Below are 17,754 nucleotides of genomic sequence, written 5' to 3' on the forward strand. Positions count from 1 at the left end.
AGACCTGGCCACTGGGGCCACCCCAGTTGCCATCTCTGAACAAGGAAGGGTGGTCATGAGCAGGGGAACCACTCTGACTGACTCCCTCCCCTTGTGCCGTAACACAGGATCTCACTTTTGTAATTGACCTTTCTTGTGACTTGATTGTCTTTCATAGAAACCTGTCCTTTGACTCAGAGGAAGAAGACCTTGGAGAGCTCCTCCAGCAGTTTGGAGATCTTAAATATGTCCGCATTGTCTTGCATCCAGACACAGAGCATTCTAAAGGTATTTACTGTCAGCTGCTCAGTCCCTAAAAGGGTTGAGATCACTGCCATGTGCACTGACTAGGTTCCGTGAGAGCATGATGTGTGCCACTCTGAGGGGTCCACAGTCCATCCAGCGCAGGTTTCTGTGGTCCATAAAAGCACCAAGGACATTCTGAGGTTGTCTTCCATGATGTCAAACTCAGCATCTGTAATGGTGCTGCCAGCTGTAATTTTGTCTAAGCTTTTTAAGCTCTTGCTTATTTATTTTACGGTAATGAATTCCATTTATTGTTCTTTGAATTTCAAATGTGATAGCGTCTCATGGGTATTAATCATTCCACATTGCTTGAAATTACTGGGATATTTTTCAGTTGCTTTTGTTAGAGGTGGAAGCTGACTAAGTTTGTTGCAGTGGCAACAGCGAGAAGGAAAAGGAAGCTATGTAGCAGGAGTGCTGTCTTAGGTTTTTTTTTTTCTTCCCTTCCCTAAATGTATTTCTTTTGAACTTAAAGGTTGACCACTCCTCATTATAGTATACTGTTGTTAGATAAGCATCTTTGCAACCCATTTGTAATCTCTGATTTTATCAACTGCAGTCATTCTCCTAAAGCAGTGGATTCTTAATTCATTCTGGCTCTTGATTCTTTTGAGATCTAGTGGAAGCTGTGAATCCTCTCAGAAAAATGCCATTTATAAGGGTTGTGGACTCCCTGGAGCCCATCCATGGATTAATTACCTCCATTCTAAACCTTCTTATTTTCCAGATTGATGAAACCTGATCATCTTTGGTTTTTACTTGGCTGAAAAAGATGTAAATGAGGCAGTATAATGGAAAGAAAACTGAATTGCTTTCTGGAGATTAGGGATCTAATCCCAGCTAAACCATAGACCAGCAGGGTGATTTTTGGCAAAATTTATTTAACCACTGTGGGCTTCAGCTTCTCATTTGTAAAATGAGTAGGTTCAACTAGAGTAATCACTTAAGGTGCCTTCAGCTATGATATTCAGTTATACTCCTTGGACCTTCTCTATTTCCAGTATGCTTTTCTAAAAATGGGCAACTAAAATTGCATAGAATGTTCCAGCTACTGTAGGATATTGCTTTATTTTGAAATCTTTTGTCCCTTTCTGGGTGCAGTAGTGTATTGGGTTGACATTTTCAGAATGGAGTCTGCAGTTGACTTGCTCAATCTCTTTCTTGGTCTATTAATGTTAGCTGAGAGCTAATGATCTTAATAAGCTTAGTTTTCATTATTTTTTTCATAATGCATTGTCTTTTCTTAGCTCCTATTGAGTTTTTCTGGCACTTTTTCTTCCTACTTACACAGTCTTGGCCTCCTCCTCCACTTTATCCCTGTCAGCATGCTATTTCACTGCCTGCAAGGGCTAAGTATTATCTGAAGACTTTTAGGGATTTGTTAAGATTGAAGCCAGTATTAACCCTGGAAATTCCAATAATGAAATTCTTACACATTCGGAGAGAAGTACTCATTTTCTTCATGTTGAATGAATAGGCTAATTTGCCTGTTAGAACATTTCCCCCCCATATTTCTTTCTTTATTGTTTCTTTCTATTGAGTGTCTGTTAATGCTGGACGTTATAGTAGGTGCTACAGACGTAGAAACAGGCAAGAAACATAGCCTTTATTCCTGAGGGATTCAAGTCTTTTGGGGAAGATGCCACCTGACCAGTGCTGTAATAGAGATGTGAGTGGAGGACTGGCAGTGTGGGGCACTTCGCTCTGCCTGAAGAAGGCAAGGGAGACCTCACTAGATGGTGACCCTTGGGTTGGCCTGCCACATGTGTCCTTTCAGTTAGCCTGCTGCCATATTCTTAGCGGGGACAAAAGATCAATGCCACAGTAGCTCTAGGAAATATGGCATTGTTTTCAGATATGAGGGAATATTTAAAATTTAAAGGAATACTAACAGAATATTATGACAATTTATTTTTGGAGTTTACTGTAAGGTGAACTTTTTTTCTTTGCTTATAAAATCTGCTTTTATCAATAGCAGAAAATTAGGATGGGCTAATTGGCCCTGCCTCTAACCAGTGAAAGGTGTGCCTATGGAAATTCTAGAGCGTGAGTCAAGGGTTGAGCTCATGGCTTTCTGATTCACTGCTATATTCGTGGGATAGAGGCCAGGGACTTTTACTCCAAGAGGTAGATCTGCTCTTATCTGATGCCTCCCAAGTGACTATGACAACAGTGAGATCTGTATTAATTTCAGGGTTAAGTGGTTGTTGCCTTATTTTTTAGTCCTCTAATAGGCATGCAATAAGTGATGCTGAATTAAACATTAGCCTGGAATTTATGTAGTATTTCTTGTGGGCATTTCCTATTAACAAGTGAGGTGGTAAGACTGAAGTTCTGAGATGCATTGGAAAAGCTGAAGGAAGTAATAATAAAATTTCACGGTGAGCATATATGGTAACTTACCTGTCTTTCACCTCCAGTGCCTGACGCAGTGCCTGTTAGTTAAGTCTCATGGTATTTAACAAAAGGATGCTCCTACCCCTTCCACTTTGTGTCAGGCTGCCACCATTTGTAGTGCTGTCTTTGGCTTCCTGGTGGACCACAGGAGTTTGGGACCTCACTTACTTTTGTCTCTCTGTACAGGTTGTGCATTTGCCCAGTTCATGACCCAAGAAGCAGCTCAGAAGTGCCTTGAAGCTGCTTCTCCAGAGACTGAGGTAAGGAAGACATTTCCTTTACCCTGAAACTTAGGCAGTAGTGGCTCCCAGGAGCAACATCTAATGTTTACACAAAGCTTTATTATTATTATTGTCAACGATATAATAATAAAGCTAATACTTATTGAGCACATAGTGTGTGTTAGGCACTGAGCTTTACATGCATTACTTTAGTTAATCCTTACATCAGCCATATAGGTGTATATAAGGTAAGTACAATCATTATCTCTATCTTATAGGTGAGGAAAGAGGTATAATAATCTATTTATGGATCACTCTCTGTATGTCAGTCTCCATCCTAGGCTGATGACGTGAAAGACTGGGACAAGAAGGGATTAAGGCCATCTATGAGGTGGAGTAAATTTTGAGAGACAAAAGAGTGTGGGTGATGGAGGATTTTTCTGTGTATTCTATAACCAAGTGTTAATTTGTTTTGAGATAAGTTATCCTGTATTGCCATCGTCTCTTAAATTCTCCTCTGTAGAGTTAACACTACCATTTCATTAGCTTTCTTTAGAATACTAAAAATTTGCCTGTTTACAGATCATTTTCCTCAATTGGGGCCTACTTTGGGACTGATCAACTCCCTTAAAATGAATGAATAAGTGGCCTTTTGCACAGCTGTACCCAGTACTGCTGGGCTGAGTGACCCACTTGCAGCCAGCTGGGCTAAAACATCCTGGGGGTTGGGTTCCACAGCATAATTGGGGTTTGCTATTTTCCCTTTCCTTGGTGTTCCTTGTCAGTTGCTTCATTTCTACTCATCATGAATTTTAAGAGAGAGGTTGCAATCTGTTACAGGGTGGTGGGCTTAAACTGGATGGCCGGCAGCTCAAGGTTGACTTGGCGGTGACCCGTGATGAAGCTGCAAAGCTCCGGACAAAGAAGGTGAAGAAGCCTACTGGAACCCGGAACCTCTATCTGGCCCGAGAAGGCTGTGAGTAGTAGTAGGGAGACGGGAATCAGGCTTCTGAGTAGCTGGCCCTTTGCTGCGACAGTGACCCAACAATAGTACGTTTGGGGCATGTTTCAAATTTAAAACCCTCTCTAACGAGTTATGTTACTATTTCACTTGAGCAGGTATGGCTTTCTGTTAGGAAGCCTTCACCCAGTTTGTGGATTAACCAGTCCCGTTCTCCTTTCTGCCTGCTAGCCTGCTAACCTTTACACCTTTTCGTCCTTCTGATGTTTTCATCAGAGGATTAGCAGGGCAAAGAAGAGGAAAAACTCAGATTACCTTTGCCTCTTGTCATCATTTCTGATAGGTTTTCTGAAGAAGATGAAAATTATGACTAAAATTACTCTTTTGGATTATTCATGGGTTTTAAATGTGCACTGAGTACTTTTCCCTTAATGTCAGAAAGATAATCAAGAATTAGCTTTAATTAAGACAAAAAAAGAACCCCTTCCTCTCGGTCACACAGCAGTGCCACCTGTTGCACAGCTGCACAGCCTAGACTGGTATTGGGAGGCCATTAGCCCTTGATAACCAGGCCTCTATATTGTGATGTGCCTGTTTCCTAGGTTGGCTTATCATTGCTTAGTAATGGCTCCCAAATAAATACATGAGCAGTGAGCTTCCAAGGACAGGTTATATAGGGAGAGCATTACTGCATTCCAGATGCCTAAAATGTACTTATTTCCAGGACTTCTTGGAGGCCTTTCCATCTGGCTTTGGGCATGTACCTGAAACTTTTTGAGGGGAAGAAAGAAGAAGAACAAAATCACAGAATGTTCAGAGTTTTAGTCCTTGAGAGCAGCCCATAGACAAGAACTTAGCCCTGTAGCCTATTTCTGGACCTACCAGATGCCACTGTGTCCTGGCCAGCATAGTCCTCTGGGCCCTGTACAAAGAGCTTGCATCATTCAAATCACATTCCTCTTATTGCTCAGTGAAAATTCCCTTGCTGATGTCTTGGCCTTTTTCCCTCTTTCTGCAGTGATTCGTGCTGGGACGAAGGCTGCAGAGGGTGTGAGTGCTGCTGATATGGCCAAAAGGGAACGAGTGAGTAAATTAGGCACCAGCTTTGAGCTTCTGCATGATTTAATATGAATCAGTAAGTAATAATAGTTGAATGCTAGAGGTACTCATCAAAGAGCCAAGTGTTGGTCACGGTGCTACTTACACTATAGTTAGAAAGACAACACATGGGTGGGACAGCAACTAACCCAGTATGATATGAAGAACTGGGTCTTTTTCTTTATTTTCCTAATCCTTAGCAGTAGCCAAATAGTATGCTTCTCGATCATGGAGTAGACACCTAGTGACTTGAGCTGTATACAGTTAGGTCAGTATAAATGCAGAACAACATAAGGAAGATCAGAGTGGCTGGAGTTAGTAGGAAAGAGGGTGTAGGTGTAGGTCTTTGAAGGGAGAGTTAAGATGTCTGTTTTGGGAGAGCGGGTGGTATCTCCAGATTATAAAACCATTGTAGGAAAATTCCATATTATGAGCGTTTCCGCTGATAACTGATACTGTTGAGTTCCTTTGCTGCTCGGTAATGTTTGTTCCAGTAATTTCTACTTTTGCCCATAGAGCTTACTTTCAAAAAGCTAAGGCTGCCTAGAATGGAAGATGTATAATCATGAACAGAATTAGCTACGGAGCATGAAAGTGCAGAAGATGATGGAGAGAAATTGGAGTATAGTGGCAGCAAGAGGCATTGTGTCTTCTGCGTGTTAGTTTCTAAACGAGCGTTCTCAACTGTTTTCAGTAGTGAGCAGCTAGAAAAATCGTGGTATTTGAGGGCATTGTATGCCCTTTTCTGATCACAATGCAGTAGTGGCACATTGAGCTTTCCCTTAGAATGAATTTCTCCAGCAAAAAGCTCACTAGATTATATGCATTATAACTCACAGCAGGCACTTTTCTTAGGGAGAAAAATTAGACTGTTGAATTTAGGCATGATAGCCTCTTCAAATAGCCCTTTAGTATTAATTTCCAGAGTATTGTTTATTTCATGATTTGTTAGTACCTTTACCAAACAAGAAGCAGCAGGAATGAGACTTGATAAGAGAAAAAAGATTAATTTAAAGCTCTTCTACTGAGGCAATTTTAACAAACAAATCAGGAGAAGAATGTCATCTTTTTACTTTAGAGTCAGTTACCCTGGGACAGGTGCTTTGTGCAGCATAGTTGAGACTCCAGAAGCAGAATTCCTTTCTATGGCCATTGACATTTCTTTGCCTCAAGGTGGCAGAGTTGAGACGAGACAACAGTCTATCAAGTATTCTTTAAATAAATTCTACTTCTTTTAGGAAGGGCTGAATAATTAGTTTGAGTTGGTGGGTAGGTAAGGGCTTGGCATGGATGTTGACCACAGTGTTATTTACTATTTGCTGTAGGCCAGGTTTGAGCTTGGGATTTTATGCATATGACCTCATTTCAGCCTCACATCAGTGCTGAGAGATTGGTATATTTTGATCTACAGTCCTACTCTGTTGGTGAAATTATTGAGGCTTAAAACATTTCATGTAACTTCTTCAGTTAGGGATGGATTTCTGATTCAGTCTGACTCCAGAGCCCATGATCTTGGCACCTATCCACCGTCTTGCTTCTTTGAACCTCTCTCCCTGTGCTGGGCATCATAAGGCTGCAGGATGGGTGATTTTCCTCCTTTTTTCTGTATGTGTGGGTATTGGCTAGGAGTCATGGTTCTTTCCTGTTGGGGAATTATGAGCCTGTATTTTTTTTTTTATTATTATTGAAGGTAGTCAGTGTTATATCAATTTCTGGTGTACAGCATAATAGTTCAGTCATACATATACATACATATATTTGTTTTCGTATTCTTTTTCATTATAGGTTATTACAAGATATTGAATATAGTTCCCCATGCTATACAGTATAAACTTGTTGTTTATCTATTTTATATATATAGTTAGTATCTAAAAATTTCGAACTCCCAATTTATCCCTTCCCCCACTCTTTCCCCAGGTCACTCTAAGTTTGTTTTCTATGTCTGTGAGTCTGTTTCTGTTTTGTAAATAAGTTCATTTGTCTTTTTTTTTAGATTGCACATATAAGTGATATCATATAGTATTTGTCTTTCTCTTTCTGGCTAACTTCACTTAGAATGACAATCTCCAGGTCCATCCGTGTTGTTGCAAATGACATTGTTTTATTTTGGCTGAATAGTATTTCATTGTATAAATATACCACAACTTCTTTATCCTGTCACCTGTCGGTGGACATTTAGGTTGTTTCCATATCTTGGCTATTATAAATAGTGCTGCTGTGAACACTGGGGTGCATGTATCTTTTTGAATTAAAGTTCCCTCTGGATATATGCTCTGGAGTGGGATTGCTGGATTGTATGGTAAGTCTGTTTTTAGTTTTTTTGAGGAATCTCCATACTGTTTTCCATGATGGCTGCACCAAACTACATTCCTACCAATAGTGTAGGAAGGTTTCCTTTTCTCTACACCCTCTCCAGCATTTATCGTTCATGAACTTTTTAATGATGTCCATTCTGACTGGTGTGAGGTGATATACTTCATTGTAGTTTTGATTTGCGTTTCTCTGATAATTAGCACTATTGAGCATTTTTTCATGTACCTATTGTGAGCCTGTGTTTTTAAAGAATGGATTGTATTATTAACAATTTTTATTGTTTCAGTTTGAGCTGCTGAAGCACCAGAAACTCAAGGACCAAAATATCTTTGTCTCCCGGACCAGGCTCTGCCTGCACAATCTCCCAAAGGCTGTGGATGACAAACAGCTCAGAAAGCTGCTACTGAATGCTACTAGAGGGGAGAAGAGGGTGCACATCAAGGAGGTGAGGGTTGGCTCTGCCCACTCAGAGCTTTGGTACTCATTCTGGGTCAGATCGAGTATTTAGTTCAGGCTGTGGTACTAGCAGATGGACAGATTTTCTTTTGGACACATTGTGGGCAGATAAGGCTGAGTTTGGCAGTTCTCATGTTTTGTTTTGATTTTAACTTTTTTTTCTTCTAAGCACTGCCTTTTACATCTGACCAAATTGCAGCAGAATGTGATGAATCCTCTGCCCTCATAAATTAATTTAGCAGGCATTTATTGAATACCTGCTGTGTTCTCAGCATTATACCAGGTGCTGTAATGTTAATTTTCTTGCAGAGAAAATACTCTGTGTGCTTTGCTTTTTGGAATAGCATTTCACTATCATTTAGGCTCTTACCCCACAGTAAGAGTCCTCAGTGCCCCTTGGTGAGCACAGGGAGCTACCCAGGTCCTCAGCAGTTGTGTTAGACAAACTCTGGATCCACACCAAGACCTGGTTAGGCACCGTGAGTACGAAACTTCCCTGCCCCCACAGCACCCTGTGCATCCCTCTGTCATAGCGCGATTACCCTGGCCTGTCACTGTCAGTCACTTCTCCTGACCAGACTGAGCTCTTTGAGAACAGATGTCTTCTCATTGTTCCCAGTTCTTAGCATAGCATGTAGTCATCTCTCAATCAGTGTTTATTGAATAGGTAATAGCCAGTATTGTGAGTCTGCTTTGCTCTGACTCATCGCTGTAACTATTTTCCTACTCCTGGAAAGCCTCTTCGAACGTTATGGTACTGGTGTTCGGGGAACCATAGACGAGAATGTGAACATTACCAGCACATAGCTGACACTATACTTAGTAAAACTGTTCAAAGTGTTATTGGAATAGGGGTCAATTATATAATTTCTCATCAATATCCACAATACTTAGTAAGTGACTCCACATTTAAAACCTGTAATCATTTAGCAATATGTATGTGTGTTTTACAATGTTTGCATTATATGAATTTTCTCTTTAATTCTTTCATTTGTGTGAGTATTGTGTCTCAGTAAGATAGTAAGCCTCTTGAGGATAGGAACCTCTTTTTATGCTTTTTTGATTTCCTTACAATACATGGCACAGAGTAGATACTGGACATATACCAAATGCAGCATCTAAGTGTCCCTAATACCTAGACTTCTCCATTGCATGACAGCTCCAGCCTCCAAGAGTAAAAGCATGTAAACAATCAGTTTTCCCAAAATGTCCTACTGTTCCTCGGTGCCCCAGGGTACCCTTAAGGATTTGGAATCATACCAGAGAGGATCTGAGCTCTAAACAAAGACAGCTGAAGCTTCTTCCTGTAGCTCTGAGGCTGTGTGTTGGGCAGGATCTTCCCCATGTCTGAATTGTCTTTCTTATCTAAAGCCATCAGGACTTCATCCATCCCTTCTTCAGTAATTTTCTTTCTGAGCGGTTTCTCCAATGATGAAATCTGTAGACGGCATTAAAGCCTCAGTGCTAACTTACACAACCTGGAGTACCACGTACTTCTCAACTTGTATGTATTGTCATGTCCACAGTTGACTATCGTAATTTTTCCTCGGGAATTTCATTTTATTTACATGCTTATTTGTAAACCTATGTTGATGTCTGTAAATTCTTAGAAAGCAAGAAAATATCTATTTAACTTCTCTTGTGCTCTCAGTAGACATATCCTAATAAAACAGGCATTCATAAGTGTTATTCCAGTACAACGCTTGGGATGGTGATATAGATGAAGACTCTGTTCCAATAACCTGATTTTTTATTTAAGCTGTTAAGGAGCTTCATCCTGTAATTACTGATTCTTTTTCTTATTCTACTCGTAGTGTCGGGTGATGCGAGACCTTAAAGGAATTTATGGGAAAGTTAAGGGTCAGTCCTTGGGCTACGCCTTTGCAGAGTTCCAGGAGCACGAGCATGCCCTGGCGGCCCTACGACACATCAACAACAATCCAGAAATCTTTGGGCCTCAGAAGGTGAGCCTCCTCCTGTGGGGAGACATGTTCCTCTGAGGGCCATTTGAAGAGAATCCTCTGACATTTGTGTGATCGGTAAGCGAAGCAGGGTGATGGAAGGAGTGAGCAGTGAGTCAGGTGATAAGGTGATTAGAAGGAACTCTAAATTGATAGACTGCTTGCAGAACTGGCCCCTTCCCTTTAAGAAGAGTGAAGTGAGCAGCATCCTCTGACTTGCAGGAAAGAGAGTAGTGACGGGGGGACATCTCAGCTCACTGCACACAGAGATTAAGAAATCTAATGAATGACATTTTGTCTCCTGCTGCAGAGACCAATAGTGGAGTTCTCTTTGGAAGATCGAAGGAAACTTAAAACAAAGGAACTGAGGATCCAGCGCAGCCTGGTACAGAACTGAATGCTTTTTCTGTCTTTGTTGGTGTTATTTTTTTTTTAACTGTAGTGAAATACACATCACATAAACTTTACTATTTTTAATTGTACGGTTCAGTTAAGACTTTTTTAGGCCATAGCTAAACTCCTGTTCTGTTCAGATTGTGGTTCTGCTCCCTTGAAGTAGATCTCTGCCTCATGAGTTTCTTTTGTTACCCTTTACTCTTAGTTCCCTAGAACTCTGCAGGCCATCTCTCCTCTGCTGGCCTGTCTCAGGATAGCTCCACGGAAGGGAGAGGAGGGAGAGAGGACGATCAGACTGATGTAATTACCAATCAGCGGTTCTTGTACTGCAGTGTTTGGTGATGGTACATGTCAAATTCATAGCCAAGATGAAGATTTCAGCTGTCTCTTCTGTAATTCTTTTTTCTTCTTGGATGACTCCAGAAGGGTGATGCCTGATAGTTTTAGTACTACTTTTAATCTAGTTAGTACAGAGGAATGAACAGGGACTTTAGGAACAAGAATGCTTATGTTCAAATTCAGGCTCTTCCTTGTTCTGAGCTCCTTGGCAAGTTATTACTCTCTCAACTTCAGTTTCTAGTTTGTTAAATAGAATTAACATCATCTGTGTTACATGGTTGATGAAGATTAAATGAGGTAATAGGTGTAAGTTGTCTTGCATACTGCATGTCAGCACACGGTACTCATTCTCTTATCCATCTTGCCCCAGGACATAAAGGGCCAGATTATTCTTGATACCATAACTTTGACAGATCTCATTGATATTATACCTTACCTTGCATATATACCAAACATTTACAGTGTTTTGGTGTCTTTGTTGTGTATACCATGAGCATGACCCCTAAAGAAGCATTTCAGTCGTTAATACAATGGCCCTGGGTCAGAAAAACCTGAGCTCTGCTTATTATTCAAGGCAACTTTGTTATTGTAGGTAAAGGATTATTTACTGCCTAAGCCATGGCTTCAGAGGTGAATCTATAGCTACTGGCTTAAAAAAAATATTCAGGTGGCTTTATTTGTTGCCTACGCTTACGTACATACTGATCTTTCTGTGTGAAAGTGACCCTCTCCCCTGACTCAAGGATACTTCTATTCACTTTGCATGTTTAGATCAAATATACTTCCTCAAATAGCGTTTCCCACCTCTCTTAAAAGAGGTAAGACCTTATTACTTGTACTTTCCTGAACTTCCTTAAATTCTTCTTTAATTTTTTACTTTATTTGTGTATATCTCTTTTCTCCACTAGGCTCTGAGTCCTAAAAGGTAGACACTTCATTGTTTCCATCTGTACCCTTACTAGTTAGAAACAGACTGGCACATAATAGGCATGTAATAGATCTTTGTTGTATCAATGTACCTATCTAGATTTTTAAGGTGAAAGGACAACATAACACTTATAATATTAATTTCACCTGAATTTTCATTTTCTTCTCCTATGTCAGTGCAACTTAAATCTGTAACATACTTTATGCCTTCTTTCTCACATCATCTTTTCCTTGACTTCATTTGATGATTTTCTTCTCTAATACTCTTTCTTTTTTTATGTGGATTTGAATTTCTGACCTATGTCATTTTCCCTCTCTCAATAAATTCATTTAGTATTTCTTGCAAGGTAGGTCTGCCAGTGATGAATTTCTTTAATTTTTGTTTGCCTAAGAAAGTCTTTATTTCTCCTTCACTTTTGAAGAATGATCGCATGGGTACAGAATTCTAGGTTGGTGATTTTTTTCCCCCCTAAACTTTAAATGTTTCATTCTATTCTCTTCTTGCTTACATGGCTTCTAAAGAGAAATCCAATGTAATCTTAACTTTGTTCCTCTGTAGATAAGGTATTTTCCCACCTCTGGCTTCTTTCAAGATTTTCTCTTTGATTTTCTGCAGTTTGATGTGCTGTGACTAGGTATGTTTTGTTTTTTTTTTAATTTATTTATCCTGTTTGGTATTTGGCCGAACTTCCTAGATCTATGGTTTAGTGTCTCTCATCACATTTGGAAATCCTCAGCTCTCATTACTTCAAATGTTTCTTCTTTTCTTTCTTCTGATTCACACTACACATTTGTTACATCTTTAGTAATTATCCCATGCTACTGGCCTTTGTTTGTTTGTTTTCTGCTGGCTTTTGGTCATCCACGTACTTTCCCCCTATTTCTACATGTGGAAAGGGAAATGGTTGTTTTGCATCCCCCACTGAGTAACCACCTGTTAACTCTGTCAGGGCCTGTGAACTACTTGCATTCATTTTCCTTTAGTCTCTTTGTGGAAAGAATTCACCTTGGCTCACCAAGCTCACTTCTCTTCTGTTGAATATTTCTAGCAAATAAACCTCATCCAGAAACCAAACGGCAGTCTCTTATTTTATGCAGCAAAAAGCAAAATCCAAGCCTGCAACTGGTAAGCCCCAGCAGGAACAAGAACTTGGAAAACACCAGCCAAGAAAAGCAGCTCAGAACCACACACAAGAGCAGAGCAAGGGCCCCGCAGAGCAGAAGGGGAAGGCGGGCTCTGTCTCGTGGGCAGGATTCCAGACCAAGGCCGAAGTGGAGCATGTGGAGCTGTCCGACGGAAAGAAGAGAAGGAAGGTCCTGGTGCTCCCCTCGCATCGAGGCCCCAAAAATAGGTGAGATGCAGGACGGCTTCTGAGAGGGTTGGGTTTTGCTTTGCCTTTTTTCCTCTTTGTGGCTTTTGTTTGGATGAAAGGGATGCTGTGCTGTGCCAGTCCCCTATGAGGGGCGATGCACACGTGTCTCTACCCCAGCAGAGGTGTCACTCTTGGACCAAACGGAGGCCAGAACAGGACTGGCAGGGGGTCTCAGAGGATGTGCCAGGGTGAGCTTTCTTGCCATTTTTCTCCTCTTCTGAGGGGCTTCCTCCTGTCTAGATGGCCATCTCTGTCAGCTGAGGCTCACTCCTTGAGATTCCCTTCCAGTTTCTGTTTGGGATAACAGATTAGTGCTATCAACAAAAGTGGATCTTCACAAAATACTTGTTAAGTAAGTGATGGTATATGAGATTCCCCTGAGGTTTCAAGCCAAAACAACAACAACAAAAAGCAAGTGTACAAATGTTGAATCTTAGGCCATTTTGTTGCAGTATCTTTTTTTTAGCATGACTTCTCATGGGCTTAGAAAGAGTCAGTGTAAGAAAAGGATTTTATCTTCTGGGCTGAGAAAACCTCAAGGGTGCCAATTAGAGGAAGAACTCAGGGTGACACTTAGCCATATTTGTTTCAGGTTGCGGGACAAAGGCAAAATGACGTCTCTCCCTCCTAAGAAGCCAAAGCCCCAGATGAACCACTGGAAGCAAGAGAAGCAGAAATTATCTTCTAAGCAGGTGAGTTCTGTAGGGGCCAAGGCTTGGTATGGCACAGCTGGGCTGGGGTCGGCCCCCACTTTTGTGCCTTGATTAGGTGAACAAAAAGGAAAGGGCTTCTAGACTGCATTTATGTATAGGACTGCAGCTTTTTAGAGAATGTGGAGGGCACACAGTTCTATAAGAGGGGAGAATAGTAAAATGAACCCCATGTATTGGTTACTCTGCTTCAACGGTTATCTTGTTTTACCTCTTCCCTCTGCCCTCTAAGTACAATAAAACAGACTCTCCATCACATGTAATTGTACCTCATGTGGAAATGAGGTACATTGCTCAGAAAAATATCTCAGAATGTGTCTCTTATTGGGCCTTAAACACATGTACACACAAACACATATTATGCCATCGTCACATCTCATGAAATTCAGAAGCCCTTAATATCTCATATGCAGCTCATATTAAAATGTCCCCAGTTGCATCAAAAATATTTTTCTTAAATTGGTTAGTATGACTTAGGTTCCAAACAAAGTCTACATGTTATATTTGGTTTTTATATCTCTTAACTCCCTTTTTTCCTCTCTAATATCCAATCTTCCTAACCATCCTCACTTTTTCCATGCTGTTAATTTGTTGGAGAAACCAAGTCCTTTGCCTTTGAGAGTGCATTACATTTTGAATTTAGCTGCTTTCTTCCTTGTGTCAACCTACCTACTGGTCTTAGCACCCTTTGATGATTACTGTCTAGATCCGTATTTCAACACGAGTTGCAGAATGGTAATTTTCTAATTTTACCAATCCTTTTGCATTTTTTAAAGTAGAATTCTAGAAAAAAAGAATCTTCCTTTGTCAACTATTTGGTTACTATGAAATACCATTTGCATAGGAAAGGCAGGATAAACGCTTGATTTTTTTTTTTAATCAGTTTTCAGAGTAATGAGTTGGTGTCCTACCAACCTTCTCTGGTGACCAGTAAGATTTTTTCAGTATTGTAAATTCCTGAGTTTTTGTATACTTGATGTGTGTCAGTCAGATGCAGTCATTACTCTTGTCCCATCTGAGGCCAGCAGAAGCCCCTTCAGGTTGACTCCTGAGTCTTGACATGACCCTGTCTTTGGTAGTGTCCTTGCTTTCTGGTCCCAGCTCATCTTATCTATTTCTTTCCCAGAACTGGCATTAATTTCCAAGGAGCCCTAGTTCCTTTTAGTAGAAAATGGTGGTCCTGCATTCTTGGACATTTGAGTTCAAGCTTTCTTTTTCCCTTCCTTCGTCCCTGTCCCTTTCTTGTAAGGGAACAAGAAGCATTGGCTTCTCATCCTACTCAAGAAATCTGTGTCTCTGGGAAGTCTCTGACCCATCATACTGCCTTACAGAGAACTCTCTCTCAAACCCTGTGAGCAGTGTTCTCGGTGAGGGAAAGGGCAAGCAAGAGCACCCAGACTCGGGGCTGACTCATCTGTGAGCAGATTCTTGTGAGCGTTTGGGAGCTGGAGTGGGAGAGGCCTCTGAGACACCCGGACAGTGTTTTAGTGGGGCCCTACTCTTAGGCACTCCTGTTCTCATTCCATACCAGTGGATGGCTCTGTGTGGGTCACTCTCTGGAAGTCCCTCTCGTGGTGGGCAAGATCTCTGAACCTACTTATTTTCGCCTTTGGCTGGCCTCTGGGTAAGGTGATATTGAATGCTTAAAACTAATTATCTTATGTTTCCTTACCTTTCATTTGTAGGTACCTAAGAAAAAAGCTAAGGGAAATAAGACAGAAATTCGCTTCAACCAGCTGGTCGAACAATATAAGCAGAAATTATTGGGACCTTCCAAAGGAGCTCCTCTTGCAAAGAGGAGCAAATGGTTTGACAGTTGATGATGCCATCAGACTGGATAAGAAGCTGGATCGTGTGCTTCTTGGTAAAGCACCGCCCCCCTCCTCCGGCAGCCTTCCCTCCATGTCATTTATTGAGGGAAAGAAACCCCCTGAGTGCACTGCCACTTTGTTGAGGGTCCCTCTGGGCTGTGCACATCCAAACTTTGGTCTCTCCTTGGTATGTGGTTAATCACAAAGAGGAATATCAGAAAAACATCTTGATGCTTCTTGCATATTTTGTGTGAAGTTGTGTCTATAATTCTTACTCATTTTAATTCTTTGTTTCTCAAATGGAAACAATTATAAAAAAGCATTCTTGAGTGCTAGATTTTTAAGATGTATATTTTGTTAAATGTCTTTTCTAAATGAGGTATTTTGTGGCTTTTTGAATAACAGACTCATTTCTAATGTACGTGAATCCTTTATTATTTATGTTTTTGACATTCCTAACTCTAATCCAGTTATGTAGTCATGCATACTGCAGAAATTGATTAAGAAAAAGCGGGAAAAAATGATTTCCAACCTAATCTCTGAGGGTGGGAGAGACTTGGAAGGTAATTGGGAACATGGGGCCTGACCAAGAGCAACCCTTGTTAATTGTTTGCTAAATAAGTGGGTAATTTTTGATAGTAACTGGAAATCAGTTTGATTGGTCCACAGACACTAGCCTGGCTGGTGCTAACCTGCATTTCCTCTCTTCCAGCACTGCCTCCTGAGAACCGGGAGGTACTGAGTGGTAGAGGGAGCAGTGAGCATGAGGCCAGAAAAAGAGTTGGAAATATAGCACAGAGTTCTTAATTCTCTAATTCAATCTGGTGCTATAATAAACAATGCTTTCTTCAGAACCACTGCTGATCTAGGGATATGGCTGTTTTATTGCAGTGTCTTTGGAAACCAGTGAATGCTCAGGAATGCCCTTAATTGGTATGAAGATTGGTAAAAGGAAAAAAAAAGAAAAGATGGGTAGGAGAGACCATGAAAATATTGAAGCCTTTTTGAGACAATGAAGGACAGAGGTTGTATCTCCAGAGTTACCTTGAGACAGTGTGACCTGGGGAGTTTGAAACGTTCTGGTGGCAGCTTGGCAACACATCAATCCTAGGATGGCCTGTACTCTGTGGAGCAGTCACATACTTTGTTAAGGGTGTATGTAGACCATCCACAGTCTGCCTGGCAACTGATCTGTTTTCCCTTGGCCAACTGTCTGCTCACTAGACACTTTTTCCCCTAGTGTACAAATATCTATAAATGAACATTTAAAAATAATCTTAACATTTGGATAGATAAAAATTGGTGTTCATTCAGATAGCTTTGCCAGATTTTCTTAGATCCCAGATATTTTTTCGGACAGCTTTAGCAACCCAGTGTGTTTAAAACATCATTCATCTCGAAAAGTTATTGCACAGTTCTTTTAAAAAGTAATAGGACGAATCATCCACTTTCTCAACAGACAGATTCCTTGTATGGTGTCCTCCTTTGGGACACCTCACCTTGGGTTATCTGGGCAGCTTTTTACTCTTGCCTCGTGAGTATTAATGCAACGAGATTTGTGCTCACTTCTTCACTTCAGAGCCTAAGTTTTCATGAAATGGAGCTTTCTTAAGTAAACATGAAAGTGGAGTTATAGACTGCTCAGTTTAAAAACAACAGTAGCAAACATTTTGTTAACATCCAAGGTTGAAGGCCATCAGTCAATTTTCAGTTGATTTTCCTGCTCCGTTACACAGCAGCCTGGCTTAGAGATACTTCCTTTAAATAAAGAGTCTTAAGATTGTGTGCTAGCTGTTACTTTGAGGTTTTTTTGGCAGGGGTATGGGGAGGCTGCTGCTTGGTAGTCTGAAGACTCTGCTTTGACCCGGGAGGAGCCCCTTCCTCTAGGCATAGCCTGTGGCGGGGAGCGCACTTCAGTTGTCTTGAAGCAAGAGCTGAAGCTTCTGTTACAGAGTTAGGGCAAGTGAATTTAGTCTTCAGAATACTTCCAAATGTCCTTTGGTATGTTTTTGCCTTTGAAAGACATTTTTCAAATAAAAATTCAGAGCGCAGAACCTCAAGGCTCCAGAGATCCTCTTCTCACCATGTATTTGACCTTCAGCCATCTGAGGAACTAGGAGGTCAAATATGCCACCGTGAGTGCTGACCACCACCAAGAATCGTCAGTCACAGGCCCTCTGACTGACCCAGGTTGCTAGTTCTTTGCTTAGTATTCCTGCCACTCACTTTTTGAGAAGTAACTGACAGGCCTCTGCCAATTCTGTCATGTAAGTGGCAACTCTGCCCACACAACTTGGCAAGTTCTGAAACTTCTCCATGGACTGCTCCATCATGGCAGTCCCCACATCATCAGACAGAGGATGCCCAAGATAAGTTTGTAGTTCAGTTTGTCTCAGATGGTGCTCAACTATGCTTTCTCCCACAGTCCTAACCCGCACTGAAAGAGACAGGATGAGGTTGCTTTGTTTCAGGCAGAGCAAAAATTTCCAGACCTCCCTTTGGCCAA

The 17,754-nt window shown here is 41.0% G+C and overlaps 1 protein-coding gene across 3 annotated transcripts in view; it reads left to right on the forward strand.

The window, feature by feature from the left end:
• RBM28 (RNA binding motif protein 28) overlaps window positions 1-17,754 on the forward strand; it is a 33,929-nt gene that overhangs the window by 11,004 nt on the left and 5,171 nt on the right. The window contains exons 10-20 of one of the 3 annotated variants that reach the window (XM_072964546.1): window positions 158-267; window positions 2,869-2,942; window positions 3,744-3,879; window positions 4,883-4,947; window positions 7,562-7,720; window positions 9,546-9,695; window positions 10,003-10,077; window positions 12,453-12,706; window positions 13,320-13,419; window positions 15,123-15,301; window positions 16,140-17,033. In XM_072964546.1, coding sequence (XP_072820647.1) covers window positions 158-267; window positions 2,869-2,942; window positions 3,744-3,879; window positions 4,883-4,947; window positions 7,562-7,720; window positions 9,546-9,695; window positions 10,003-10,077; window positions 12,453-12,706; window positions 13,320-13,419; window positions 15,123-15,257 — 1,258 coding nt within the window. In that variant the 3' untranslated portion in view covers window positions 15,258-15,301; window positions 16,140-17,033. Of the gene's footprint in view, window positions 1-157; window positions 268-2,868; window positions 2,943-3,743; window positions 3,880-4,882; window positions 4,948-7,561; window positions 7,721-9,545; window positions 9,696-10,002; window positions 10,078-12,452; window positions 12,707-13,319; window positions 13,420-15,122; window positions 17,034-17,754 lie in introns of those variants that run through there. The other 2 variants (XR_012074292.1, XM_072964545.1) reach the window with 2 other exon arrangements.

This window comes from Vicugna pacos, chromosome 7 (assembly GCF_048564905.1).
Source record: "Vicugna pacos chromosome 7, VicPac4, whole genome shotgun sequence".
NCBI lineage: Eukaryota > Metazoa > Chordata > Mammalia > Artiodactyla > Camelidae > Vicugna > Vicugna pacos.